Consider the following 25,256-nt stretch of genomic DNA (forward strand, 5'->3'; position numbering starts at 1 on the left):
TATACCTACTCGTACTTGCACTCTCAGCGGGTCGACGCAGAGATCGTATCGGACTTTATCGCGAGTTACTTCTATTTACCAGCGTTTTACAAATGTCAGTTGGCTTCACATCGTTAAAGTTCGATAGTTGAAGGATAGATAGGTCTTATTGCAAAGTGTCCGATGATAGATTTCGTCGCCCTTCGTATGCTAAAGTTGTACGTCTTGTTCCGAACCCGTGCAGCTGCCACAGGGCACAGGGTAATTAGTACAACGTTGACGATATCGTCGAAAAGGGCAAGAAGACGCCGACTCTCTCGGCCGTCCGTGAAAGCTTGGCAGAGCTCACGTTGAGGCTGTCCGCAGATCCGGGGCCCATGTTCGTCGATTAGTACAGCAAACATACGATGCACGCCGTTGTAAAACTCCCAAGAGACGCGTTCCGAGGCTTAGCGGACGGAGCCCTACAGCCCTCAGTGAATCTTGTCTGGACCACTTGCGGTACCGGCAGATCATATGGACCCATAGCACAAATGTCAAGTTCACTCGAAACTACGCCCAGAGAATCAAAATTCCTACTCCCAAATGGTTTTCCGCCTCCCACATGCCTCTATGCGAATGCACACATCATATAACCTGTTCAGGCGTTCAGGAGCACACAAGTGTCCGCTGCCACGACTAACGCGTCAGCATCCGGTACGACATCTCAGGAAGCAGGATGTGAACTCACTGCCGGGTTGGATGCCAAACAGCGGGCTGTCAGTGAACAGCCCGGTGGAGTCGTTAAGCGAGAATGCATATGTCGTTCCTGGAACGTCACATGAAAATGTAAGCTTTCGGGTAGACTGCGGCCAAAGGAGTGCAGCAGAGCTCGAAGGTACAACTTACCCGCAGCAAGATTCGTCTGCCAGGTAAAGCTGGTCACGCCGGCAGGGATGTTCGGGAACAACTCGACCGTCTTGCGATCTTGGCCAGTCTGGAACCTACGTCACGGGAAGTTGGGGAAAAAGGGCGGCAGCATAAGAAAGCAGCTTGCGGGAGACACCAAAGCCGTGACTCACCCCTGTTCAAGTAAGAAGATCCAATCAGTACAACGTTCACGCAGACGCAGGCGATGGAGGACATACCAAGGTGAATGGTCCTGTAAATTGAGTCAACGTGGAAATAGATCAGTAACGAGATATACAAGGAGACCGAATGCTTTCCACTCACCCTCGCCGCCCACCCATTGAATGAGCGTCGGCTCGCACTGCTCAGCACTTGGCCTGGATAGGTTCCCTGTCAGCTATTGAGGGCGTCCTAAGCCGGGAGCGTTGACGCTTACGGGAAGATGAGTCCCAGAGGATCCACCGCAGCAGCGAATGCGGCGAACGCGACGACCGTAAGTGTCCTGGAGAGCATGGTGAAGCGGGTCTACGAAAGGAAGGGAGTTGAGTTGTTCAAGGTATGCGAGAGTGAGGGTTATATCTCTTTGCGTCGCACTTCTTATACCACTCGGACGGATGTCGGGAGCTGCGCCATCGCATGGCATTTTGCCGCAAAGAGGCCTTGGATGACTCGACACCGAAGGTGCACACGGCGGGCCCGGGTGCGCCGCCTGTTCATGATGGAAGTCTGTTGCGAACTGTCCCATCTAGACACCGTGGGTGTTGTGGACTAACACCGTGGTGATCGGTCTGTCCACTCGAGCCTGCACGACGGAGGCTTTGCGTTGAGGCCGCGTAGCGCCGAGCGATCGTCAGGCGCGCCGCGCACACACGGCCAGCTACGGTCAATCTGCCTCGGCAAGCTGTTGAAGAACTGTGCTGTCAGCGCTCCCGGGCGGGGGCCATCAACAGGCAGACAGAATCAATGAAAGATTCGGGGGCGTCAGAACAGACCAGACTCACAGCCCGTAACCTTCGTTGGCAGCGAAGACTTGAGATGCAAATAGGGAATGTGTGGCGGGCCCTACGAAATTCTGGATCGCGGGCCCCCGTGGAGTCAAACCTGTCATTGGACGAGTTGAGACTCAGAGTTGTCGAGATCATCCTGTGTTCTGGGGTCGCTTGCAAAAGCTGAGGAGGTCATGATGCCGGTATTGCACTGCCATGTGACGGAGACTACGGTACGGGTACGGGACCCGGGTACGGAAATGTTGAAGCCTGGACTGAAGTTTGACTGAGAGATTGCAGCGATACCTTCTCGCCCGTTCGCATCCGCTCACATGAGGTGCGCGTCGTACTCATTGTCCTCCACGTAATCCAAAATAACCGTGGACGCCTCATACAGGAGTGTAGCCTTCGGCAGCATGCTTGGGTTCATCCAGTCGTACACCCAACTACGCAGCCACCCCTCCCGGACCATCCGGTCCCGGACTAATCCTCGGAGTAGCGCGTAGTCCGGCTCCTGTCCATACGCAAGGCCTACCACGTGTGCATGGTAGTCTGCGAACTCTGACGGGGAGTGTGCAAGGAGAGCGTCGAGGGTTCCCTCTGCCACGAGAGACGACAATGTACGGTAGAACTGGAGGAGAGTGTAGAGGAGGGATCCAACGTCGTCGGCGCAAGAGACGGATGTGCAACAAATGAGCATTTCGGCTTTACGCGGTCGGGCGCTTACATTTCGGCTTTTACCGAGGCGTTCAGTATCGCATCCCCTTTTGGTATTTATTCGGTCTCCTCCGTACCACCATCATCATGTTCATCGCCAATTCGTCGATCCCGCCCTTAGGGGAGCTACTTGTACGTATACATCTAAATGCGCTTGACTATGCTGGAGCCTCCAGAGATGCACTCTTGACAGGTCCTCAGTGCCGAGCACGGACTGCATAGTAACACTCCAAGGCTGCAACAAATGAGTACCCGAGCGAGAGGTACGTGTTCGGTCATGCACTTCTACATACTCAGTGAACCGCGTATCATGAGGCAGCCGTGAGGATGAGACTATCTGGTGGTTCCACAAAGGATGTTCATGCTTACGTTTGCCACTGTTTCGCGTAGAGGTCACCTGTCGTTGACATGTGCTCTCTGTGCTGCGTATGGTCAATACCGAGAACTCGTGTCACATTTCTGCGGGATATCAAGCGCACGTAACACTGTCCGATGCGTGCTTCTTGATGCTACCGCCTCAGTAGAGGATAGGAAGCGCCTATGTGAGAGATCATGGACAACGTGAGCTGTGCTTCGGGACGCTTGCAATGCCTCCGAGGCAGTGACGGCGGATTTACTCGTACCTAACGAGGGCGTCGACTGAATACCGATTACAATCATGCCGCCTGATTGACACCTCTGAAGTGTCCTACACATCGGCGCGAGGCTGCGGTGTTTACTACGCGAACCATTGTGAAGGAGCATGTCATATCCGAGTCTTGCATAATCCTGCAAGCAAGCGCATTGCGAAGTGCCAACGAGGGGTATGTTCAGCATGAATATCACATCCCTAGCTTATGCTGAACATAAATGCCGCCAGCTAGAGCTTGATGTGTGCCCCCCCCCTTCAGGCCGTCCAAGCAGCTTGACGACGGACGTCGGGCTTCGATACCGTGCGCAGCCGCGGTGGTGATGCGTGGCACACTTCTGACGTGTAGAGGGCCCTCTCTCAGGGCCCAAAACGTCCGATGGTGGCTTCCTTTTCAAGATGCCTCCATCGGAGGATGTTCTGCTCTCTCACTCTACCGTGTTAAGGTGCAAAATACCCTGCTCGTGCGGTCCGTCAGAATTGAATCCAGGTCGCATGATAGCCAGACCTCGGCGCGTCACTCGCTTACGCTTCTTGGCCATGTCAGAAGTCGGACGGCCATTATATGTCAGTAGTAGTACCATGCGCTCCGCTCGGCCCCGTTTGAAATGGTGTTGCCTTACTAACGCTGTGGCGTGTTCCCCGGAAGGCCTTCTCACAAGAAAGTGGAACCGCCTCGCACGTAGCGTGGCTGCTACTGCAATCTGCAATGGACGTGATGTGCCCACATAATGGATCCACCCGTCAAGATGGTGTCGATCCTTGCGGTCTTCGCCGTTCGGGCAGAATTTGCGCGCGTGTACCTGCTGCGATGGGCATTAGGCATCCGTTTTGCGTCCCCATCGGCACACGGCACTGCCGCGCTCCATTTTCCCACCTTCCTGGACATCGCTTTCCCCGCCTTGCGAGCTCAGGGGTCATGTCTCCCCTGTTTGGTGGCCGTGTAGCTTCCTTCCGTGGGGATGGACCACATGTCGTCGCTTCTTTGCTCCTCCCAGGGAAAGGGAGGCACGTATGCCAAACGCGCACCCGCAGCCCCCGTCATTGACGATGACAATGGGCGGTCTGCATGAGAGGAAGTTGGCTTACCAGAGGATATAAGTACGGTCAAGGGCGATGGACTTCCTGCAACCCAGCTACTCCTCGACCCCACTTCCATTTCCCATCTCACACAGAACGCAACCCCGAGTCCTCGTTGAATCGAGAAATCATGGACTCCCCACTCCTCCAGGCTGTTTTCGCGTGCGGCACGATCTGGTGCCTGTGGAAGGCTATCCGCAGACTTGTTATCAAGAGCGACCTCGACAACCTACCCGGCCCTCCGTCGCCCTCCTTCGTCTACGGTATGTCGTCCATTGCCTTTCGGTGACTGTTTCACGTCCCGTTAAACCACGACTCCGTCGGCAGGCCACATCAAGCAGCTGTACGACAGACAAAGCTTCAAGTTCCACCGGAGCCTAGGCGAGACGTACGGCCCAGTCGTGCAGCTGCGCGACAGGTTCGGGGTACGGTTGTGTAGACTTTCGTGGTTCGAGATCGCTGATGTTAATATTTAATGTAGGGGACTCTGCTGTATACGTTCGATCCGAAGATCATGCATCACATCGTCCTCAAGGACCAGGAGGTCTTCCAGGAAGCAACTTGGTTCACCAGGTGAGATCAGCCCTGGCTGAGGTCCGTCGAATGCTCATCGCTTCCGGCTTCAGGATGGTCTACCACCTCCTCGGTCTTGGCCTTCTGGCGACCCTCGGTATGAACATTGGCTCTACACGCGCGTGTGAGCATCATTGACAACGAAGCCGACAGGTGATCACCACCGCAAGCAGCGCAAGACGCTCAACCCCGTCTTCTCTATCAACCACATGCGCCACATGTCCCCGATCTTCTACGAAGTCTCTCACAAGGTACGTCTGCCACAACTCCTCCCCTGGGCTTCCTGGTAGCGCTGACCTTGAGCAACCGTGATGCACTTTCCATAGCTCCGGGCTGCGATCCAGGCGCGTCTGCGCGATGGCCATCCCACCGAAGTCAACATGGTCGGCTGGATGGGCCGCACCGCGCTCGAGCTCATGGGCCAGGGAGGCTTGGGCTACTCGTTCGACCCCCTCGTCGCGGACGCCGCCGACGAGTACGGCTCGGCGATCAAGGACCTCATGTACGGCTTCCTCACAGTCTGGATTAGGCGGCATGGTACTGACACGGAATTTCCCCCCTCAGGCCGACGCTGGCGCAGGTGCGCGGAATGCAACAGTTCCTCCCGCTCTTCGAAGCTATCGTGCCCGAGGGCTGGCGTCGCGTTGTTGCAGAACTCATCCCCGCCCCGCCTCTCAAGAGACTCATCCACATCGCGGACACGCTCCGTAGGCGCTCGACCGAGATTTTCGAAGCCAAGAAGAAAGCACTCCTAGCTGGTGACGAGGCGCTCAAGCAGCAGGTTGGTGAGGGGCGCGACTTGATCAGCGTTTTGCGTGCGTGTCTCTCACTTTTCTAAAATATGCGATGGGTGACGCGTGCTAATGACGGCGCGTTGTGCGACATAGTGAAGGCGAACATGGCTGCATCTCAAGAGGACAAGATGCCCGAGGACGAACTAATTGGCCAGATGACGTGAGTACTCCGCCTTCTATAGTAATTTACGATAACAGTACCGCTGAACCCACTCCCAGAACTCTAACATTCGCTGCCATGGACACGACTTCGAATGCACTCTCTTTGACGTTGTGGCGCCTCGCCCAGAACCCCAAGGTTCAGAACACATTGCGGAACGAACTTCTTGAAGCGCAGGAGTCCCGCGGAGGCGGCGACGTCGGGTACGATGACCTAGTGGCATTGCCATACCTGGATGCTATATGCCGCGAGACGCTGCGGATGTGAGTGTTGGTTTGATATCTTGCCAGGAAGCAGTACTTACGCATCGTACGCTTTGCAGCCATACCCCCGCCCCTTACCGTTTCCGCGAGTACACCCAGTTTCCTTCGCATCCTCGTGCATCGAAAAATGACACATTTGGATTTCAGGACGCGCCGCGACATCATGCTTCCTCTCTCAGAGCCCGTGCGGGGGAAGGACGGCCGCATGATGCACGAGATTCTCGTCCCGAAGGACACATTGGTCTTCGTCGGCATCAATGCGTCGAACACGAACCAAGCCATTTGGGGCCCGGACGTGTACGAGTGGAAGCCTGAGCGCTGGCTGCAGCCGCTTCCCGACGCCGTGCTGGACGCGAAGATCCCCGGGGTGTACGCTAACCTGTATGTATTTGTTGCGAAGTATTCTATGAAGAGTTGTTCGCTGACTGATGAATTGAACGCAGGATGACATTCTGGGGCGGTGGCCGCGCGTGCATGTGAGTTGGTCCCGTCTCCTTCGTTCTGTCGAATGTGATATCTTACGCGTACTCTCATAGGGGCTTCAAGTTCTCGCAGCTCGAGATGAGTACGTCCTTTACTTGCCCTATGTTTGCGTCTTCAGTCATTAACCACACGAATGCAGAGGTCGTCCTCGCTGTGCTCATCTCGAGCTTCACCTTCGAGCTCACGGACAAGCGTATTTGGTGGAACATGGCGGGAGTGCAGTACCCTTCCACGGATCAGCGCGGAGAGCACCCGGAGCTTCCCATGAAGGTTGGATTGGTGAAGCGCGAGGGCGTTCATGCTTGAGTGCGGTCAGCTTGAGAACGTGAGTTGGGTTTCAAGTTAAAGTGTGTTTTGTGAATGCGTGCCTTGTTCGTACCAGATAGATAATGCTCCCGCCAGTCAGTATGTTTTGATGTGTCAATGTACATTGATCTCATCGTGGCCGACTCCTATTAGAAGCTCGTCACCGTGTGGGTGAGGGACAATCCTGCACTAGATCTTCCATCAATATGGAAATCTGTAGTATGATGAAAGGCTAGCAATGTCATAGCTACTATTTGTCCGCAGGCGTACATCGCCCCACAATTGTCATCCCGTAGGAAGATGCATCGTATCAACCCAGGTATGATGTGTTCATCCTGCTCGGTGCCTGGGCTAGAGGCTCTTTTGCGATGCGGGGAACGCTCTTTAATCATTACCCAGCGCTCCGACACAGCTAGCCGCTAAGCGGGTGCACTGACAGAGCTAGGCAGGGTCTCACTTCAATATAGTTCGAGTGCCCGCCTGTGCCCGCACGATTTGAGTTGTATATACCGTCCGCACCGTTGCAGCGCGCAGCGTACACTCATCGTCCCTGTGAACCACTATGTGGCCCTTCTCCGACCAAGAAATCCCTACCATCAGCCTCGAGGAAGCAGGCGTGCAAGGCTACCCAACCGCGCCGCTCGACGCGTACACATATGACTATATCATCATAGGGGGTGCGTATCGTTGCCATGTCCTGAACATACATAAAGCATAGCATTTTAACGTCCTGCCTGTGGCACAGGCGGCACCGCCGGGTCTGTTCTCGCCGCGCGACTCACCGAGGACCCAAATGTATCCGTGCTCGTGCTCGAGCGCGGCGGCCTTGCAAACGGCTGGATGGACCGGGTCCCGCTCATCTCAAGCAACCCGTACCGCGAAGGGGCCCCAGTGGGCCGCTGGTGGACCCGCCCCGTATTGCCAACCGAGGACCGCGCGATGGAGGTCGTCTGCGGGGAGGCGCTTGGGGGCACATCGGCGGTCAACTGCATGTTCTACACTCGCGGTAAGCTTTAGCCCATCGTGGTATGAAGGCATAAGCGATTTGGGGATGTGCTCACAAGCGGGCGTGGGCTAGGACCGGCCGGGGACTATAACCGATGGAAGGAGTTGGGAAACCCCGGATGGGGATACGAGGACCTCGAGCCGTACTTCGCAAAGTCCGAAAGTGCGCGTAGTCACCCTGCATCGCAGTTTCGGGGGAAGACAGGTCGGATACGCCGCGTCTTCGTTTGCGCATATGCATCGCTGACTCCTTGCCCCGTCGTTGCACAGGACCTTGGCAAAACCGGACCTTCAAGAACCAAATCTGGAATCATACCGCTCAGTTCGTATATCCGTGCAACCGCAGCCCGGATTCACGGAACTCACCGCGCTCTGCGTTGCAGCGTCATCCGCGCGGCACAGAATGCCGGCATTCCTTACGCCGAGGACCTCAGCGCTCCCTCCACGCCCGCCGCCGCCTATGTGCGGCACGACATCAGTCAGGATTCCTCCATGCGCCGGCACACACCCTTTCACGTGTTCCTCTCCCCGAAGGTCGTGCAGGCGTGTCGGCAGCGCCTCAAGATCTGTCCGCACGCCCTAGTTACGCGCATCGAAGTCGCAGCACCGAGCGGCGACTCGGAGATTCCTGCGCAGGCGGTGGGCGTGCATTTCGAGGCGGCGAACTTTAGGCAGGCCGGAAAGAGCTTCTATGCGCACGCGCGCAGGGAAGTCGTGCTGTGCGCGGGCGCGCTGGCGTCGCCGCAGATCCTGATGTTGAGGTGCGCCACATTTGATCCGTGTGGGTATACGGCTGCGATTGATGGGAGGGGTTTGCGCAGTGGCATCGGGCCGAAAGCACACCTCGAAGAGAAGGGCATTTGGGTCCGTCGCGACTTGCCCGGCGTCGGAAGTTACCTAGTAAGCATCCCCGACAGTCATCTACACAACCGGCGTGATGGCTGACGTCGCGCACAGAAAGACCACGTCGCGGTACCACTCACATTTGAGGCGCCGATGAAGGATTCCCTGCATGAGCTCGAAACGAGTCCTATGAAGGTCGTCAAGGAACTCGCGACGTACCTCTGCACTGGACGCGGGATCTTCTCGTACCCGTTCCAGGCGGTCACGCTCTACGTCGCATCGTGCCTGCTCGACGACAAGTCGCACATCTCCGTACCTGTGGGGAGCAACGCGGACGCGCTCAACACGCGCGTACCGGCAAACTGCCCCGACCTCGAGATCATGCCAGCCGCGAACAACTGCACGGACCACGACATTCCGCGCACGGGCGTGTTCACGCTCATGGCTGCGCATATCCGTCCCAAATCGCATGGTTCCGTCCGGCTCGCAACGCGCAACCCCCGTACGCGGCCGGACGTCGAGCTCGGGTTCTTCAGCGACCCCGCGGATATGCCCACACTTGTAAAGGGACTGCGTCTGGCGATGCGCCTCGCTGAAGACATGCGAGGGCAGGGGTACCCATTGAAGGGCCTCATAGTCCCAGAGACGCTTGATTATGACGCGCTGGACGCGTTCGCACGGAAGAACATGCGGACGTGCTACCACTATACGTCGACGTGCCGTATGGGTGCGGAGGACGATGTGGAACATCCGGGGGTAGTGGACGCAAAGCTTCGAGTTCATGGAGTGCGCGGTTTGCGGGTCTGCGACGCGTCTGTGTTCCCGGAGATCGTGGGTGCGCATACGATGGCGCCTGTCGTCGCCGTAGCAGAAAGATGTGCGGACCTGATGAAGGAATCTGCTCGACAGGCGTAGCCATACATGATCACCAGTAGGATCACATGCTGTATCTTGGGGTTTTTTCAGGGTGGTATCCATGTGAGAAGGTATGTACATACCCGTCCTTGCAAATTCAGCTCACTAGGTACTGATGAGGTATCACATATCCCGCTGCATGAGTTGTCGAAGTCGTTGAGTATCTCCACTCCTGCGGCGAGGGCACGTCTCAGACGAACCATCCGCTCTATTAAGCGATGGCGATGCCAACTTTGGAGTGTTGTCTCCACCATCTGGCGTTGAGTATATAGGGATGTGTCGAAGTCCAAGGACCAACAGCGGGATTCCGACACTCTCCCAGATCTCCCTGGCCCGATCTGCACAGCACCATCCGGAATGAGCCGAGACGGCTACTGAGCGCTAATTCCCTTCTCTTCCTCATCGTTACACCACGCATGACTGTGAGCTTCACAGCAAGTTTCTGTGCGAATTTGGTGCGGATTGTTTGCAGACTCGTCGAGTGCCTGATCATGGAGGACGTGTATATTGTTTTTTGACTCGCCTCTCACAGTAGTCCGCCCATAGGTGAGTAGGTCACGGTTTTAGCGCTGAATTGTCAAGCCGATACAAGACCGATGCGTCGAAGATATTGCCAGACAATGTCAGCCATGCGAAGCCCACGATCTTCCACAGGCGTGCCGAGTATGTATCAATGCTGATCGCGCGGACGACACATATCCCCCGCAAGCGAATGGCAATCGACGGAAGATGCTCCCCGTCACTGTGATACATAACATCCTTTCGTTGCGTTGGCCGCCTCAAGTACTGTATGCCCGCACTTTGTTACTCTCTCGAAAGGCTTTACAGCGATGGATATGGGATGACACTCTCTGGCGCAGGTAAGGATACTGAGTATTAAAATAGATACGCAGGTCCGCAGGACATCCGCTGGTGACGAGGCCCTGAAACGCGGAAACTTTTACCGGCGCGGCCATTCGATCCCGACATGCATGGCCACTTCGGCTCTGTAGCCCAGTATTGGTCCGGTTCGCGTAACACATATCCTCTCCGGTACCCTTGTTCTGGTTCGGATAGCCACAGCGGCGTCCCTAGCATTGTCGGGGGCCCTCACGCCTCTCTCCTCTTGCTCCTTTATTTCATCTGCTCTGCCTTATACCCTCTGCTTAATCCACGTCGCTCCTTTCCTGCATCGAAACACTCGCCCATAACCATGGCGTCGAGAAAACCCACTCCCCAGATGCCAAGCTTGCCATCCTCCGCGAGCCTCCTCCTCACCCCTGGCTCTCCGTCATTTCCCCGCGGAGGTCCATCTTCATCCTCCAGGCGCACGAGCGTGCTCAATTCGCCCAGCACCACGTCTTTCGTCAGTAGACGGCCTCCTCTTGTACTCTACTGCTCCTGCTCATCATTTCCGACAGAATGAGCCCGGGAGTCACTCCTCCATATCGGCTTCGATGTCCGACAAGGTATGCCTGCGGCAATTTCCGGCTCTCCCGTTGCCACGAGCAATAATGAACATCCTGCTTTCATAGTTTGCGCTGCCCGCGGACCCTTCTTCATGGGGTGCCGCTCTCACTGTTGACCAGGTTGAACCTGATGACCACTTGCACAACCCCGATCCCCGGCGGGACAAGAAGACCGATCGCGGTGGACACATATTCACCTGCAGAGGCATAACAAACCTAGGATTCTTGTTCATCCTCGGAGTCGGCATGCTCACCCTCTTGTAAGCGGTGTATCTTACCACGCGCAATGAGACCGCCGGAGTTCTAAATCATTCACTTTTCTAGCGCGGGGTACCCAATCATCGACCACTTCAATAAAGTGCTCATGACCACGCTCGGAGGTTTCAACCTCGGCGGCGTGATCAACGCGACAGGGCAGCTCGCAGCAATCCCGGGTAACTGGGGCCTGATCGACCTCGACACGCCCTCCGACGCGTACACATTCCCCGACTTTAACTCGGGCAAAGACTGGCAGCTCATCTGGAGCGACGAGTTCGAGACCGATGGACGCACGTTCTACCCGGGCGACGACCCGTACTGGGAGGCGGTTGACCTGCACTACTGGGGCACGAACAACATGGAGTGGTACGACCCCGCGGCGATCACGACGCGCGCAGGCGCACTCGAGATCACGCTCAGCGTGAAGCAGATGCACGGATTGGACTACCAGGGCGGCATGATGTCGACGTGGAACAAGTTCTGCTTCACGGGTGGGCTGGTCCTTGCGTCGGTCGTGCTGCCTGGCGTCAACAACGTGGTTGGCTTGTGGCCGGCTATCTGGTCTATGGGCAACCTCGGACGCGCGGGATACGGCGGTAGTCTTGATGGGATGGTACGTATATGCTGCGTCTCGAATATATATTGAAACTAATTCTTCCTACAGTGGCCGTATACCTACGATTCATGCGATGTTGGTACGGTTGCCAACCAGACACTGAACGATCTCCCTACCGCGGCCACCGTGAACGGCGATGCTAGCGCCGGCAGTGCGCTGTCGTATCTTCCTGGCCAGAAGCTCTCGCGATGCACCTGCCCCGGAGAGTCCCACCCAGGTCCCATACACGCTGACGGGACGTACGTCGGTCGCGCTGCCCCTGAGATCGATATGTTCGAGGCACAGGTGGGTACTGCTTACATATCTACTACGTTTTACTGAGAACCTAACCTCTGCTAGATCACGGGTCAACCGCTGTCCGGCCAAGTCTCGCAATCAGCGCAGTGGGCTGTGAGTAGCGCACGCGCGTGTCGCGATACACATTGCCGATTCTGATTCGTCCCATTCATGCAGCCTTTCAACGCTGCGTACACATGGTTTAACAGCTCGGACACCCTCATCATCCCCGACCCGGTCAACACCTTCCCAAACCCCTACAAGGGCAGCGCGTTCCAGCAGGCCTCTTCAGGAGTGACTGAGACTAGTGAGATTGGTCTTCAGTTCGTGCATGTGCAAGTCGGTTCTGACCTACGTGCACGCTATCAGACCAGCAGGCGTACGAGCACACAGGCAACGTATTCTCCGTGTATGGCTTCCAGTACAAGCCCGGCTTTGAGGGTGCTGTAAGTTGTGCTTCGACATCACATCACGAACAAGGGCTGACGTCGGGCTTAGTACATCAGCTGGATCGCGGATGGCAAGCTTGCGTGGACACTGACGCAAGAAGGGTTCGCCGCAGACCCCGTTGTAGAGATCGGACCCCGGCCTGTCCCCCAGGAGCCCATGGTGCGTCCATCCCTTCCACCCGCGCTGAGCTCCGCTGACCCTGACGCGTGCCCCACAGTACCTCATCGCAAACCTGGGCATGTCGCGCAACTTCGGCTTCGTCGACCTGGACCACCTAATCTTCCCCGCGACGATGCGCGTCGACTAAATCCGCGTGTACCAAGACCCGGACGCGATCAACGTCGGGTGCGACCCGGAGGACTTCCCGACCGCGGCGTACATCAATGAGTACATCGAAGTGTACACGAACCCGAACCTGACGACGTGGCGCGACGACTACGGGCAGCCGTTCCCAAAGAACAGCTTCCTCGGCGAGTGCTGACCTCTCCGCCCGTCCTTCAGTTTGCCATTCCAGCGGACCCTCGAGCACCTCAGCTCGACACGCTCTTCTCCAGGACGTCCCGGCGGATCGCTTAGACTTACCCGCTCGCTCTCACGGACTTTGTCTGGTCCCTACTCATCAGAATACCAGTGCTGTATCCATACTTCCTCGCATATCGTTGCTTTGTTCTTCCAGCCTTAGCTTGCTAGTGCTATCCCGCAGTCCTTTCCCCTCCCCTATACGCAACATTTCCTGGGTAGTCGACGTACCTTCATCTCACATTGGCATTGTATCTACTCGCACTGAGACGATGTAATAATCACGGCCTTACCAAGGCCAAGCAACACCAACGCCCCGCACTGTGTACCGCCATGTACCCGATTTGAGTCCGCGTGCACACGGAACAGACACCGGAGTATTGTCATACAGTTCCATGTACACAGGTACACTACAGGATGAATGCTACATATAAGAATTACAAAATCGACCTTGTGTATCATAGCTACGGAAGAGACAGTACGTATAACACCGCGACGCGAACAGAGCAAACCAAAGCCCAGATCGCCAAAGGAGCGTCACTACTACGGCTCCATATCGACGTCGGCACAGACCAGCTTCAAATCAAGCACATACTCCTCCGGGATCAGCGTCCCGCGCTCCCGCGTGCCGCCGGTCACCCAGTCAAAGTCCGAGTCGAGGTCCCAGCCCTCCACGTCCATCCGCCCGCGAAATAGTTCCCGCAGAAACTCGTAGTCCGGCTGCTCACCGAAGTTCAGCCCCGTGCAGTGCGCGTGGTACGCGGAGAACTCCGCCGGCAGTCCAGCCAGGAATTTAGTGAACACGGCGGAGCCCGCCTTGCACTCGCGGATGTGGCGCTCTTGCGTCTCGAGGTCATCCCCCTTTGGGCCCGGGTTGTAGGGCTCAGGCCAAGGGAGATCTCCGACCAATAGGTCGAGCAGGACATACAGGAGCGACTCGACGTCGTCGCGCGGGGACACAGCTATGTAGAAGGAGACGACGATTAGCTATGACACATGTAACGAGGGGACGACTGACCTTGTCTCGTATGGGCGGCCACGCTTGCATACCGCGCGGTTCCGAGAGCGTGGCGAGGTCGGTCTGGAGGAACCTGCGAGTTGGTGTTAGGATCGATGTAGAGTGCCAAGTGCCCAAAGTCGAGCAGGTGCACGATATTCGCGGCGCGGCCCACGCCCATAGCGAAGTTCTGCGGCTTCACATCGCACATGGCTATGCCACGCGAGTGCACAAACTCGAGCCTGGTGAGCTGCAGGAGAGGACATCAGTGATGCGCCTGAAGACAACCGCGAGCGACGGGCGTAACCGACCATTTGCTCTGCCAACATGCAAATCGTGCGTAGTGTGAATATCCCTCTGCAGAAGCGACGGATATGCCCCAGGTTAGGCCCGAATCGGTCCATGATGAGAACGGCGTGGTTTTCGTCGCGTCCGGACCAAAGGATTCGGGGTATTCCTGGCGGGGCGCCTCCTAGCATCTTGTAGACCGCGATTTCGTGCTCCAAGAATGGACGCTGGTCTTTGTCAATTGGGAAAGCCTCAATTTTTGCGGCCGCCTCTGATCCGGTGAGGGTGTGGAACACACGGAATACATACGCTAGTGAAAGGTCAGATCGTCAGCAGGAACGACGGCCACAGGTACCCAACGATCGATGCATACCGTTTGCTCCTTCACCAAGAAACTGGGTAGCCTGGTAAACCCCACGTATCGAAAACGACCAGATGTAATGTGTCTTGTCCGCTGCTTCTTCATCCGTATCTGAAACGTACGAGCTACCCTCACTGTCCGTGGCGTCGCTGTCGCTACTCGTTTCGCTCTCCTGACCTGGGTTGCTGGGCGACCTGTTTATATCGTCATCGGATACTAAGAAGTTGAATTGTCTGAGCGCTTCGCAGAGCCCTGCAAGTCCGTCGACCGTGATAGAGGGCATCGGGTTTGTGCGGCCCTTGCCTACTTTAAAGTTCACATGTGCCTCCAGGTGTCCCGACCGTTGAACCAGTGCCGTTGCGCATCCCTGGGCGAGAGCCGGGGCGAGCATCCGTCCCACTCCTGTGCTCACAACAAGTATCTCGTGCGGTTCCACGCCACCGGAGACGATGTCGTTGCATTTCAGCAGCAGGGGACCGAAGACGTTGTGTGAAGCAAAGTGTGGTGACGTTGCAACAGGACAGATGTGCAGTACATCCGTCAGCTGCGGGGGGAAGGCACATCTGACGTGTTGCATAGTAGATTCGGAGTATGGAGAAATGCAGAGGACATGATAGCGATGCTGGGCCACATAGATAAGGGCTTCCGCGGCGCCGGCAAAGAGAGGGGGTCGAAGGATGACACAGGCGGCCTCTGCTATGTGATCGGGTCGGCTAGCCCTTGGCATCCTGAGAGAGACTGCAAGTTGAGCTAGCGTGGAATGGACGATTGACGCAAGAGAGCAGGCTTCAGCCTTCCGATCACGCGCTATGGATGCCTCCATCTCGATATAGAGGGTGACCAACGCCGATGTGCTGAGGCCACTATCAGCCCAAATTGGCCATCCCTCTAGTGCTTGGCGTATCGCGCCTTCCCGATCCTATGAGATGTAAAGAACGTCAGATTACATACAGGTAGCCTCGTCAGTAGATGCCAACACACCAGGAGTGTCCCAAATAAGTCAAAGGCGATGATTTTCGGTCGTCCGAGAGCAATCCTAGGGTATTCATATGCCAGTCTGGGAAACGTAAACGGTAGACAGTGTTCCCAATCACGATCTGCGGCTACGTTGGCATTGGCTCCGAAGAACGAGTCCTCCCCATTCCACAAGACATGTGCACTTGCTCGCAAATCTGACGCGGAGGGAGAAGCACTCGCTCTCAAATCCGGCGGTCGGCAGGCCTCGTGCCATGGTGGTGGTTGCTCCTGTGACACGTATGACGACAGCCACAGACAAACGAGCGTCGGCATAAACGCACCGTACGTGTTGTCAAAGCCCAATCGATTGTAGCCTCTACGGCCTTCCACCTGTAGTCTATACATATCCTAGACTCATATTAGCACAAGCACTAATTCGCAAAGGAGACATACTGTTTGTAGATGAGGATGTGCTCATACACCAAGGTAGGTTCAAGCATCTCGGGATAGGTCAGGTCGTCGATGGGTCCGAACTTGAATACGAACGCCTTCGGGTCGTGAAGTTCGCCAAAGACGTATGCTAAACTTTGTGGAATCGGAAGCGGCCGTGTCTTGGATATGCCGGATTGCCCTAGAACCTCCCTCTGAAAGGCCCTATGACCCTGCAGACGGAACTCGCGCGCAAGACGCAGAGCTTCGTAAGCGGTAGCGACGAATTTTTCGAGATGATCTCCATCAAACCGGAATAAGACCTCCTTGATACGAGATGCGAAGTGGCAGCGAAGCCTTGGTACGGTATGCAAGTAGAGGGGCGAGTCGTTTGTTGCGGGGAGAGGTGGCGCGACCGACAACTCAGCATCCGTGCATAGGAGCTTGCGAGAAGGGTAAGCACGTTTGGGACCTATTGTCATTGTTGCCTCGGAAAATGGGTATGGCGACGGTTGGCCAGATAGTAGAAATATATCTTGAGGGAAAGGATAGTCTGGTCGCGAGCGGGCCAAGTTCGCGCGCAAGGCCCAGAACTTCCGCGTTGGTATCCTTGCTGCTGTCTGGCGACCAACGTCCGGAAGCCAGTATGCCGACGCATAGGGGTCAAAGCATGCGAGGATGATTGTGTTCATGTCGTGCACCCTGCAGAGGTATGGTGGAAGGAAGAGAAGAGCCTCGGCAAGGACAGTGGAGGCGTTAGCATTCGTGCTGCTGAGTAAGAGCTATTACGTACTTCGCCAACGAAATCGGTTGCTCGATTTGGCAACTACACGAATCTACCTCTATCGCGCAACGCAATGACGGGCAGAAGTCGTTTCAGTGTATGCAGCAGATCCTACGTCGATAGCGCCCCATACACGCTGAACATGTCGTTGTGAATGTCCAGGTGGACTTTGCGGAACACTGTTAGACAGTGTACCGATACGCAGAACCTCGACAAAAGATCATCTATATGGTGAGGGTTCGTATCAATGTCGATTCGAACAGTGAGATATCTCGTGGGGGCACTGTAGCCAAGGCCCCTGTTACCCAGAGTCGCACTTGAGCGAGATGGTCCGCATCAGTCAGACTTCAGCCCGGACCGCCCACCCTCGCCATCTTCTTGTCATGGCCTCGCTTGCGGTTGTGGTTCCCGCGGCTCGCCTTGTTCTTGTCCTTCCACGCGCGGTCCGCGCCTTCACCTCCCTCCTGTCCACCAGCACCGCCACCACGGCCTCTGCCCCCTCTACTCCCTCTGCCGCGACCTCCCCCGCGCCCACGCTGGCCTTGGCCCTGGCCTCCGCCACGCGAATTCGCGCTGGACGGACCCGCTTCTGGTGGAGACGCGAGGGGCTTATTGCCCGCGAACTCGTGCTTCGCAAGCATCTTCTCTTTCTTCTTCGGCTAAAGACAACACAGGTCAGCAATGCACGCAATAGCAAGCCTGAGAACGGGTAAGAGATAAGACGTACATCTCGCTCGAGCATGATCCGCCAGCCCTCAATTTGCTCGTCCGACATCCCTATCCTACACGTCAGCCCTACAATCGAGCAACGCGAGACAAAGTTGACGTACCTGTTTGCGCCTTGAGGTCCGCGCGCGCCTTGCTACGCCGCGTCTGCCCATCGCGGTCGAACAGCTTCGCGTCTCGGATGTACGCGAGCTCAAGTATGGCCTCCGGCGTGCGTGGTGCCTCCACGGCGTCCTCTGCCTCGTCGTCGTCCTCATCTTCCTCGTCGTCCGATGCGTCTCCATCGCGCACCTTGACCACGTCAGCATCGTCGAGCTCGTCATCGTCGAGTGCGGCCGCGCGGCCTTTGCCTTTTCCGCCGCCGCCCATTGCTTGGGCCCCGGCATCGTCTTCCTCGTCCGAGTCGTCAGAAATCTCTTCCGCGCGCCGTAGGATGTCCGCTTTCATCTGCTCGATGAACGACCGATCCTGCAGGACTGTTTGTGCGTCATCGCTGTCACAGATCACTGGATGTCAGCGAGCGAATGTGGGGGAACGAAGGAGAGCATGTACCTGTTCTTCCCGATCTTGACCTTGCTCAGATCCATCGCCTCATCGTCGAACACATTCCGTCGTTCACTTGTAAGAGAGTATTCGACATGCACGCTTGGCTTCTCGTCCAGCTGCACGCCCGCACCCTCCCTCGCCATAGCCGCCTTCACATCCGCCTGGGACGGGGCTGTGCCTTCAAGGAGCGCGCCGATGAGGCGCTCCGCGTCCCCGCGGTACGGGTAGTCGCTATGCGAGAGCAGATAACGCACGTATCCTGAGTCCTGATCCGGGAAGAGGTCCAAGACCTGCGCGAGCGCGATATCGAGCTGCTCGTCCGGCACGTCCACGGATGAGCCGACCCGCTGTCCGCTGGTGGCCTTGCCCTTGCTCTTCGTGTCTCCGGGTGGCGCCTTACCAGCGGGTTCGCGCCTGAGGTTGTCGATGCCGGGCGGGACCCCGGAGGAGCGGATGATGAGCTTCAGCGCGCCAGCGCTGGAGCCCGACGCGACATTGTCTGCCATGGCACGGAGCGAAGACTCCAAGAGGTCCGCGCGCGCGTCCTCGGTGCGGCGCAAGACGTCTGCCAAGGTGTGCGAGAAGTTGTACGCGTGCTGGTAGTCCGCGAGGAGTGGACGGTTGAGAAACGCGGTCGGCGGGACCCCGTCCGCCATCGGACCTCCACTGCTGGCGGGGACATCGAGGAGGCCAAAGACGACTTCGAACGCCGGTTCCGCCCGCGCGGCGAGCGCAGGTCCGGCCTGAGTGACTTCGGCGACGTCATCGAGCAGGACGCGCACAAGGACGTGGAACGTGTCAAGGAGCGCCGTCTTGGTTTCGAGGAAAAGGCGCTCCCACTCGTCGAGTTCGCGCGTCGGCGCACCACCCGCAATCAGCGTGGACAGCACACGAACGCCTCCGTATGTCTGCGCAAGCGTTGCGAGCCCCGCGTCATATGCGTTCGCGAGGGCACGCATGAACGCGGTGTTGCGCGCAAAGATTCGTGTGGCCTCTGCGGGCGCGGGACGAAGGAAACACAGTAGGATATGGGCAGTCTTGCGGAGGCCATACAGACCTTGAGAGGGCGAAGAGAAGAGTGTGGTGAAGGCGGGGAGTGCACTCTTCTGCGCTTGTTCGATGAGTTCGGGAGCCTTGCGGGATTGGACAAAGGCCGAGGCGAACATGCCTCGGATACGCGTGGGCGAAACGCGTGCGTAGGCAACGCTAAGGTCCACGAGAGTTTGCAGGTCTAGTGTGCCAAAGGGTGCGAGGCGTTCAGCGAGCACGAAAACTGCATGGCGGATCTTGCGCTCGGTCTGGCTCAGTCGTGGGGGGCTGTCATCTGTGCCCCAGATGAGGGATTGGAGAGACTGTTGAGCACCGTCTTTCGCATACGATGAGATGAATGTGAGGGTAGCAGGGGTGTTGATTTGCGTGTCGGTGAGAGACAAAACCTGTGAGAGGGCACCGGAAATGGTTTGGAGGAGTCCGGCTGATTGAGATGGCGAGAGGGTCGCGCGGGCTCGCGTAGAGGGAAATGGCGGGAGAGGCAAGAGGGTGACTGCCATATCAGATCTTGAAAGTTTCTGTATGTTGCAGCCGAGCGGAATTCCCTGTATCGTATGTTGTACGCGTGCTGGTAGGCTCAGTGATAATTGCAAGCGGTTTAAGCAGAGGATGCGAGAGTGACCGCTGGGCGTTTTTGCTCCGTTCGAAGATGTGTTCTCGTTTGAGTAGAGCTGGAGCTGCCAGAATATATACAGTCTCTCCTTAGCCTCAGCAAGTAAGAAGCAAGATCACGGAGGACGCTGCAAGTGAGGGAGACAAGAGGGAGGATGAGGAGAGGCGGGATGAGTCTGAGCGCTTAGATCACCTACGCTTCCGGAGTGCGATCGAGAGAGATCTGATGAGAACGGAGATCCCCGGTATGAGCGCTAATGTAAGATGTGCCACAGCGCGCGCCGCGCGGTGACCGAAGTACTTGTCCTCTCCTTCGAATACCCGCCAAGGTTGCTGTATAACACCCAAAGAACGTACTGTACGTCGATAAACTCATATCCACATAGCTTGGTCGTTCATCATAAAATTCGCGTTTGAACCTCTAGATTTTCCATGGGCCATCAAGAATGGCACTGTCATCTGCCTCCTGTGGCATCGACGTCAAACTCCGAACGTCTTCGGCCTGCCGTATTGTGGCACATTAACGTCGATGCCGGGAGGTCAGCGGGCCGGGCGACTTAAGCTCCAGAGTGTATCAAAGAAGCCAAATATCGCGGGCGGCACTGCTGTACTCGGGGACAACTTGGATCTAATCCACCTCGTCTCTCGCATACCGAGATCCGGGAAATCGCCACTCGCCCCTTAAGCTGCACAAATATCACACAATGTCAGAAGGGAAGAAAGAACTGGTGTGGTTCATCACTGGTGCGCTCATGCATGCTCATCTCCATCGACAACACTTTAACACCCCCCAAATACATGCCCCAGGGACATCCAGCGGTTTCGGCCACCACCTCGTGCTCATTGCGCTAAGCCGCGGCGACTGTGTCATCGCGACCGCCCGCTCTCTGGACAAGATCCAGGACTTCCCGGCCTCGGACAAGCTGCGCACCATGCCGCTCGACGTCACGGAGGGCTTCGCGAGCATCAAGGCCAAGATCGACGAGGCCGTGACCTTCTTCGGGCGCATCGACGTCCTCGTCAACAATGCTGGGTATGGGCACAAGGCGATCTTGGAGGAAGGCGGGTGCGTAGACCTATCTATGTTGTTAGTGGGGACGACGATGTTTAGGATTTTGGCGGTAGATCCGATGTCTTGCGCCAGCAGTTCAACACGAACTTCTTCGGGCTGATGGACGTGACGAACGCGGTGCTGCCGCACATGCGCGACCGCTTCAGCGGCACCATCGTCCTCATCGGCAGCCGTGCGAGCTGGGTGCCCGAGATTCCCGTGGGTATCTTGACCATCCGCTCTATCAGCCATCGTGCTTATCCCTTCCCGATGAAACACAGGGCTCCGGTGAGTCGTCTTGAATGACGACTAAGCGCCTGCGTAAAAACAAATGCTGACTGGACGCATATCAATTACAGGCCCGTACGTCACTTCTAAGGCCGCAGTCCGAGGTGAGTACTCTCCGCTCGCGTCCCTGTCCGCGCGCTCCCTGATACACATCTGCAGTCCTCGGCGAGACGCTCAACGCGGAGCTCACCCCCCTCGGCCTGCGAACACTGATAGTCGAGCCTGGCGGATTTGTCACCAACTCGCTCGCCGGGCCCTGGCACGAGTTCAACAATATCCCAGCCTACGACGCTACGCGCGAGGGCACGAAGATCGGTATCGCGGGGGCCGGCGCACGCTTCCGCGGGGACCCGAAACGCGCGATGGAGTTGCTGGTAGATGTCGTGCGTCGCGAGGGACGCGCGACCGGAAAGCCGTGGCCGCTCTACCTGCCGATGGGTGAGCTCGCGGAGGCGGGAATTAGGTCGAAGGCCGCGAAGATGCTCGGGGTGCTGGATGCGTGGAAGGACGTGATTTGTGATCTGAACTTCGAGAAGAAGTGACGGCGAGAAGAGTGCGTACCAGGAAGGCGGCAGGAGACGAATGGGCACCGTAACATGTGCTGCTATATTGATGTTCCTAAGGCAGGACGACGTGGATTCAAATCGTTGTAACAGTATGCAGTAAATCAAGATGATCCAACCCAAAAATGGCTTTGGAGTGCCGTGTTACCCGGGTGGAGTATTTAAAACGGGTGTGATGACCCATTTCGGTTTTGGGGTTGGATCATCGCAGACTCCCAACGGTGTTCGTGGGTACATGTCTGAACTAACCAGGGTACGGTGCGCGGCTTCGTGGTGTTTTCGCTGTTTGCCGGGGTTCGTGAGCGAACCACACGGCTTGCCTAATTCGGACTGTGAAGAGAATTGTCGCAGCACGTGCTACGCGACGCGTTCTGAGATTTGAGTTTCCGACGCGTCTACTTACTTTCTTCAAATTGTTGCGTCTCTATACTGATATGTTGTGAAACTTAATTCCAGTCAACCGAAACCCTGCGCCCCGATCTACGTATATAAGGCCCTCAACGCGCTGGAGTCGTCGGATCGCTTCTTTCCCCCGAACCTCCACCTCGCTCACCTCCCACTGACCTTGAAGCTTGACCTTCCCATCCATCTGCGTCCCCGCATTACTCGCTGGCATAAAAGGCAATTTCGACGGTGAGTCTTTTCGGTGAAGGTGAGCTAATTCATTGCAGGGACCGTACATCGTGGATATATGCGCATATATTTGCATAAAGCTTGTCCCGGCACACTCATTTTCAGTTCTCACATCATTCACCCAGCGAATAGTGCTTCATTCTTATGATATTCCCGTCGCGCCAGTCGCGAAAGTTCTGGGCTTATAGCACAAGGTAAGGGAGCGCGGGCGTCTGCAGAAGTCCTCCGTGGGAACGTCAGAGTTTGATCTTTGACAGGCGCTAACCGAATGACCGCGCGCAATGTCTTTCGTCGCCGCGAGCACCGTCCTCTGCGTCGAGAGTGGCAGGTGGCATAGGAAGGATTCAAGCCGAAGACATGAAAGAGCTCCGAGGATGGAGATGATGGCCTACCGAATTTGCGAATGAGCGGGCCAAACGAGCAATAGTTCTTCGAATTCTTCACCTTCATGCTCCAGCCTCATTCCCATTTGAAGGAACGAACAGCTTCCATCTCTGAACGTGCTAATGATTCAGGCTCGAATATCAAAGGCACGCCAAAGGTGAGTACCGGTGAGTCCAGTTAGTTATCAGTATAGCTATGCAACTCTTCAAGAAAGAATGAGCATGAAGTAGTAGGTCGAATGTAGGTGCACACAATACCACTCAGTGTGCAATTCCTGAGTTTATTCGCTCTATGGCTGTATTCGTAAGTCCCCTAACTTCCGTGAGACGGCTGAGTGGAATTATTGATAAGTCATTTGCACATACACGAGCTATTTGAGCACCAGTAGGGCGGATGGTGCCGCCCGCTCGCGGACTGACTCGCAATTCTCCTATCTCGCATGCAGACCACTTTGCGTGTTCCTCTCGTGAGCCTGTGTTCGGATTGATACTATCGGCAGTTGATGAGGGGATCGATAGCTTGCTTTCATGCTTCCACGCCCGACCCCTTGTCTACCCCCGGGATGTACGAGGCTCATTTCCGCGGAGCCAACATGCATTGCACTTCACCCGTGCCCCCTCACTAGTCACTGACGACATACGACCCGGTAATATGCGTTGGGGTACTACCCCATCTCCCTCATGGTACTCACGAACTCGCTAAGCAGTCTCTCATTCTGGAAGCACCAACTCCGCGTCGGCACTCACGCAATTCCCTCGGGTAGCCGTTCCGATGTTCTCCGTGTGGGGAGAGAGGGGGAAGCAAAGAGGCAAGAGTGCACCACAGGATGATTCCCGCCCCTCGATGTTCAACCCCGAAAAACCTCACACTGCTTCGAATTCACGGAGCTTCCGATGCCTTCAGACCTGGTCAGACTCGATCGATTCAATGAACACTCAACCGAATAACTCACAAAGTACGTCATGAACTTCATATACAGAGCCTAGGTATGTCTGTCGGGTGTCCCCGTAGCTTCTCCGCCCACTTCGCGATGCGCTACACGCCCCGTGGAGCAAGACAAAACAAGACGCGTCGCCATTTCGGGATGACCCGAACTGCGGTGGGTTTATGGAAAGAGCTCGAGGGTGGAATGTTGCCTATATTGTGGGTCGCAGAGCCGCGCTTACTATAGACTCGTGCGAGTAGGTATGGGCCCTGTGCAAGGCATCTGGGAAGATCGTCAGGCTCCCTTTACATGTCCACGAAAATACTAATTAACTTCCCGTAGTACGTCCGCTAGGTCCCGCTTGACAACGCCTGTGGCAGCGTGCAACGCGCCGGTCTCGTCTCAGAGAGGCTAAATGACTCTGGATGAGTCGTCCATAAGTCACTCTATGCAGGTAGCAACTTACCTCCCGGATATATCACCAATGAGGCACAGGTCTCGATGGCGGTTAGCTACGATTGAAATGTGGTCGGGGTCGAATTTCTGAATACATCATGTGAGTATGTTTGGCGCCCTCGCTAACAATTCCGTGCGCCCATAAGGAGTAGCAAAGCCCAGCTCCGGAACCGCCTTGATCGCATTGGCATCTTCCGTAAATCCACTTAGTTGATAGATTGCAAATTATCGGGCTGGCGTTGGGAGACGGGCGACGATACCATTTACTGATCGCAGATTGCAGACAGCCCTCGATGAGGTCATGTAGGAAATAGAGAGACTCCTCGGACATGGACTTACAGCGTCGAGATAGGTGAGGTCTAGTCTCCACTAGCACGGTTCGAACGACATGCTGCGCGCACGCTGCTTGCGCAGTGGGGCTACTCCCTTTTTGACCTGGTGAAAGCGGGCGATCAACTGGGTTCCAGACCCCGCTAATTCAAGGACGTTCCCTCGGGCACATTCAATTACCGTCTTACCACGTCCGGATACCCTGCAGGCGGACACGCGTATGATTAGGACGCGGGCATGTCGGGCGCTGCGTGCATGTCCATTAGCAGTCTGCCCACAGATAGCGTAAACAAGACAGATGGGGCGCCACTTACGCTGCACGGGTCGCGACCCACGGGAGTCGGGAGAAGGAAGCTCGAGCTCCGCGATCGGATGTGTCGCAGCTCCGATAAAGCTTTCAGATACCCGCCGACAGTGTGTGCCCCACAACAGACCTGCCGTCAGCGCCGCTGGACTATGCCTTTCGGGGTCCGGACTAGTGTGGTATACAGTTCCTGCTGGCGGTGCTGGTCGGCCACAAGGCGGGCGTAGTCGCCCAACACCTTACTAGGTTGTGTCCACTATAATTGCGCACTCCCGCTCTGTAGACATCCCCGGGGGCCGTTGAGTCAGCAAACAGCATGTAAGAACGAACCCCAGCTGACGCACCGGCGCGGGGATTGCTGCTGCCACCTGCGGAGATTGAGAGG

The 25,256-nt window shown here is 56.5% G+C and overlaps 9 protein-coding genes across 9 annotated transcripts; 4 read left to right on the top strand and 5 right to left on the bottom strand.

Moving 5' to 3' along the window:
- Positions 1-554: 554 nt before the first annotated feature.
- Positions 555-1,380, bottom strand: TRAVEDRAFT_22792 (uncharacterized protein; the record flags this gene model as incomplete). The annotated part of the gene is made up of 7 exons (XM_008043536.1): positions 555-589; positions 710-787; positions 868-962; positions 1,041-1,042; positions 1,107-1,120; positions 1,192-1,244; positions 1,304-1,380. 7 exons carry the CDS (start codon positions 1,378-1,380, stop codon positions 555-557), a joined length of 354 nt encoding a protein of 117 aa, XP_008041727.1.
- Positions 1,381-2,181: 801 nt separating this feature from the next.
- On the bottom strand, positions 2,182-2,553 carry TRAVEDRAFT_51104 (uncharacterized protein; the record flags this gene model as incomplete). The annotated part of the gene is made up of 1 exon (XM_008043803.1): positions 2,182-2,553. One exon carries the CDS (start codon positions 2,551-2,553, stop codon positions 2,182-2,184), a length of 372 nt encoding a protein of 123 aa, XP_008041994.1.
- A 1,855-nt stretch (positions 2,554-4,408) lies between these two features.
- Positions 4,409-6,857, top strand: TRAVEDRAFT_130319 (cytochrome P450; the record flags this gene model as incomplete). Its single annotated transcript, XM_008044082.1, has 14 exons — positions 4,409-4,541; positions 4,606-4,703; positions 4,760-4,851; positions 4,905-4,948; positions 5,005-5,102; positions 5,178-5,353; positions 5,416-5,666; positions 5,739-5,805; positions 5,865-6,068; positions 6,128-6,157; positions 6,216-6,449; positions 6,512-6,544; positions 6,605-6,633; positions 6,691-6,857. The coding sequence occupies 14 exons, from the start codon at positions 4,409-4,411 to the stop codon at positions 6,855-6,857; spliced, it is 1,656 nt and encodes a 551-aa protein (XP_008042273.1).
- A 562-nt stretch (positions 6,858-7,419) lies between these two features.
- TRAVEDRAFT_130619 (GMC oxidoreductase) lies at positions 7,420-9,620 on the top strand (the record flags this gene model as incomplete). Its single annotated transcript, XM_008044083.1, has 6 exons — positions 7,420-7,534; positions 7,603-7,863; positions 7,936-8,031; positions 8,209-8,623; positions 8,684-8,762; positions 8,820-9,620. The coding sequence occupies 6 exons, from the start codon at positions 7,420-7,422 to the stop codon at positions 9,618-9,620; spliced, it is 1,767 nt and encodes a 588-aa protein (XP_008042274.1).
- A 1,436-nt stretch (positions 9,621-11,056) lies between these two features.
- Positions 11,057-13,149, top strand: TRAVEDRAFT_39385 (glycoside hydrolase family 16 protein; the record flags this gene model as incomplete). Its single annotated transcript, XM_008043663.1, has 10 exons — positions 11,057-11,068; positions 11,135-11,328; positions 11,393-11,939; positions 11,991-12,227; positions 12,282-12,332; positions 12,396-12,525; positions 12,588-12,664; positions 12,717-12,827; positions 12,886-12,966; positions 13,027-13,149. 10 exons carry the CDS (start codon positions 11,057-11,059, stop codon positions 13,147-13,149), a joined length of 1,563 nt encoding a protein of 520 aa, XP_008041854.1.
- A 581-nt stretch (positions 13,150-13,730) lies between these two features.
- On the bottom strand, positions 13,731-15,116 carry TRAVEDRAFT_51108 (kinase-like protein; the record flags this gene model as incomplete). The annotated part of the gene is made up of 4 exons (XM_008043804.1): positions 13,731-14,149; positions 14,206-14,434; positions 14,496-14,782; positions 14,846-15,116. 4 exons carry the CDS (start codon positions 15,114-15,116, stop codon positions 13,731-13,733), a joined length of 1,206 nt encoding a protein of 401 aa, XP_008041995.1.
- Positions 15,117-15,721: 605 nt separating this feature from the next.
- On the bottom strand, positions 15,722-16,911 carry TRAVEDRAFT_51109 (uncharacterized protein; the record flags this gene model as incomplete). The annotated part of the gene is made up of 2 exons (XM_008043805.1): positions 15,722-15,752; positions 16,244-16,911. The coding sequence occupies 2 exons, from the start codon at positions 16,909-16,911 to the stop codon at positions 15,722-15,724; spliced, it is 699 nt and encodes a 232-aa protein (XP_008041996.1).
- Positions 16,912-17,350: 439 nt separating this feature from the next.
- TRAVEDRAFT_51110 (uncharacterized protein) lies at positions 17,351-19,825 on the bottom strand (the record flags this gene model as incomplete). Its single annotated transcript, XM_008043806.1, has 4 exons — positions 17,351-17,662; positions 17,731-17,780; positions 17,834-18,222; positions 18,282-19,825. The coding sequence occupies 4 exons, from the start codon at positions 19,823-19,825 to the stop codon at positions 17,351-17,353; spliced, it is 2,295 nt and encodes a 764-aa protein (XP_008041997.1).
- Positions 19,826-20,554: 729 nt separating this feature from the next.
- Positions 20,555-21,958, top strand: TRAVEDRAFT_172598 (NAD-P-binding protein). The gene is made up of 6 exons (XM_008044084.1): positions 20,555-20,681; positions 20,745-21,003; positions 21,063-21,207; positions 21,270-21,276; positions 21,348-21,380; positions 21,436-21,958. The coding sequence occupies exons 1-6, from the start codon at positions 20,642-20,644 to the stop codon at positions 21,816-21,818; spliced, it is 867 nt and encodes a 288-aa protein (XP_008042275.1). The 5' UTR covers positions 20,555-20,641; the 3' UTR covers positions 21,819-21,958.
- Positions 21,959-25,256: the final 3,298 nt, after the last annotated feature.

Source organism: Trametes versicolor, assembly GCF_000271585.1.
Source record: "Trametes versicolor FP-101664 SS1 unplaced genomic scaffold TRAVEscaffold_10, whole genome shotgun sequence".
Lineage (NCBI taxonomy): Eukaryota > Fungi > Basidiomycota > Agaricomycetes > Polyporales > Polyporaceae > Trametes > Trametes versicolor.

Coding starts and splice junctions, on each gene's coding strand:
- TRAVEDRAFT_172598 (XM_008044084.1), top strand. CDS start 20,642: ATGTCAGAAGGGAAGAAAGAACTGGTGTGGTTCATCACTG. Junction 20,682..20,744: donor ACTGGTGTGGTTCATCACTG/GTGCGCTCATGC, acceptor TACATGCCCCAG/GGACATCCAGCGGTTTCGGC. Junction 21,004..21,062: donor GCGATCTTGGAGGAAGGCGG/GTGCGTAGACCT, acceptor TTTTGGCGGTAG/ATCCGATGTCTTGCGCCAGC.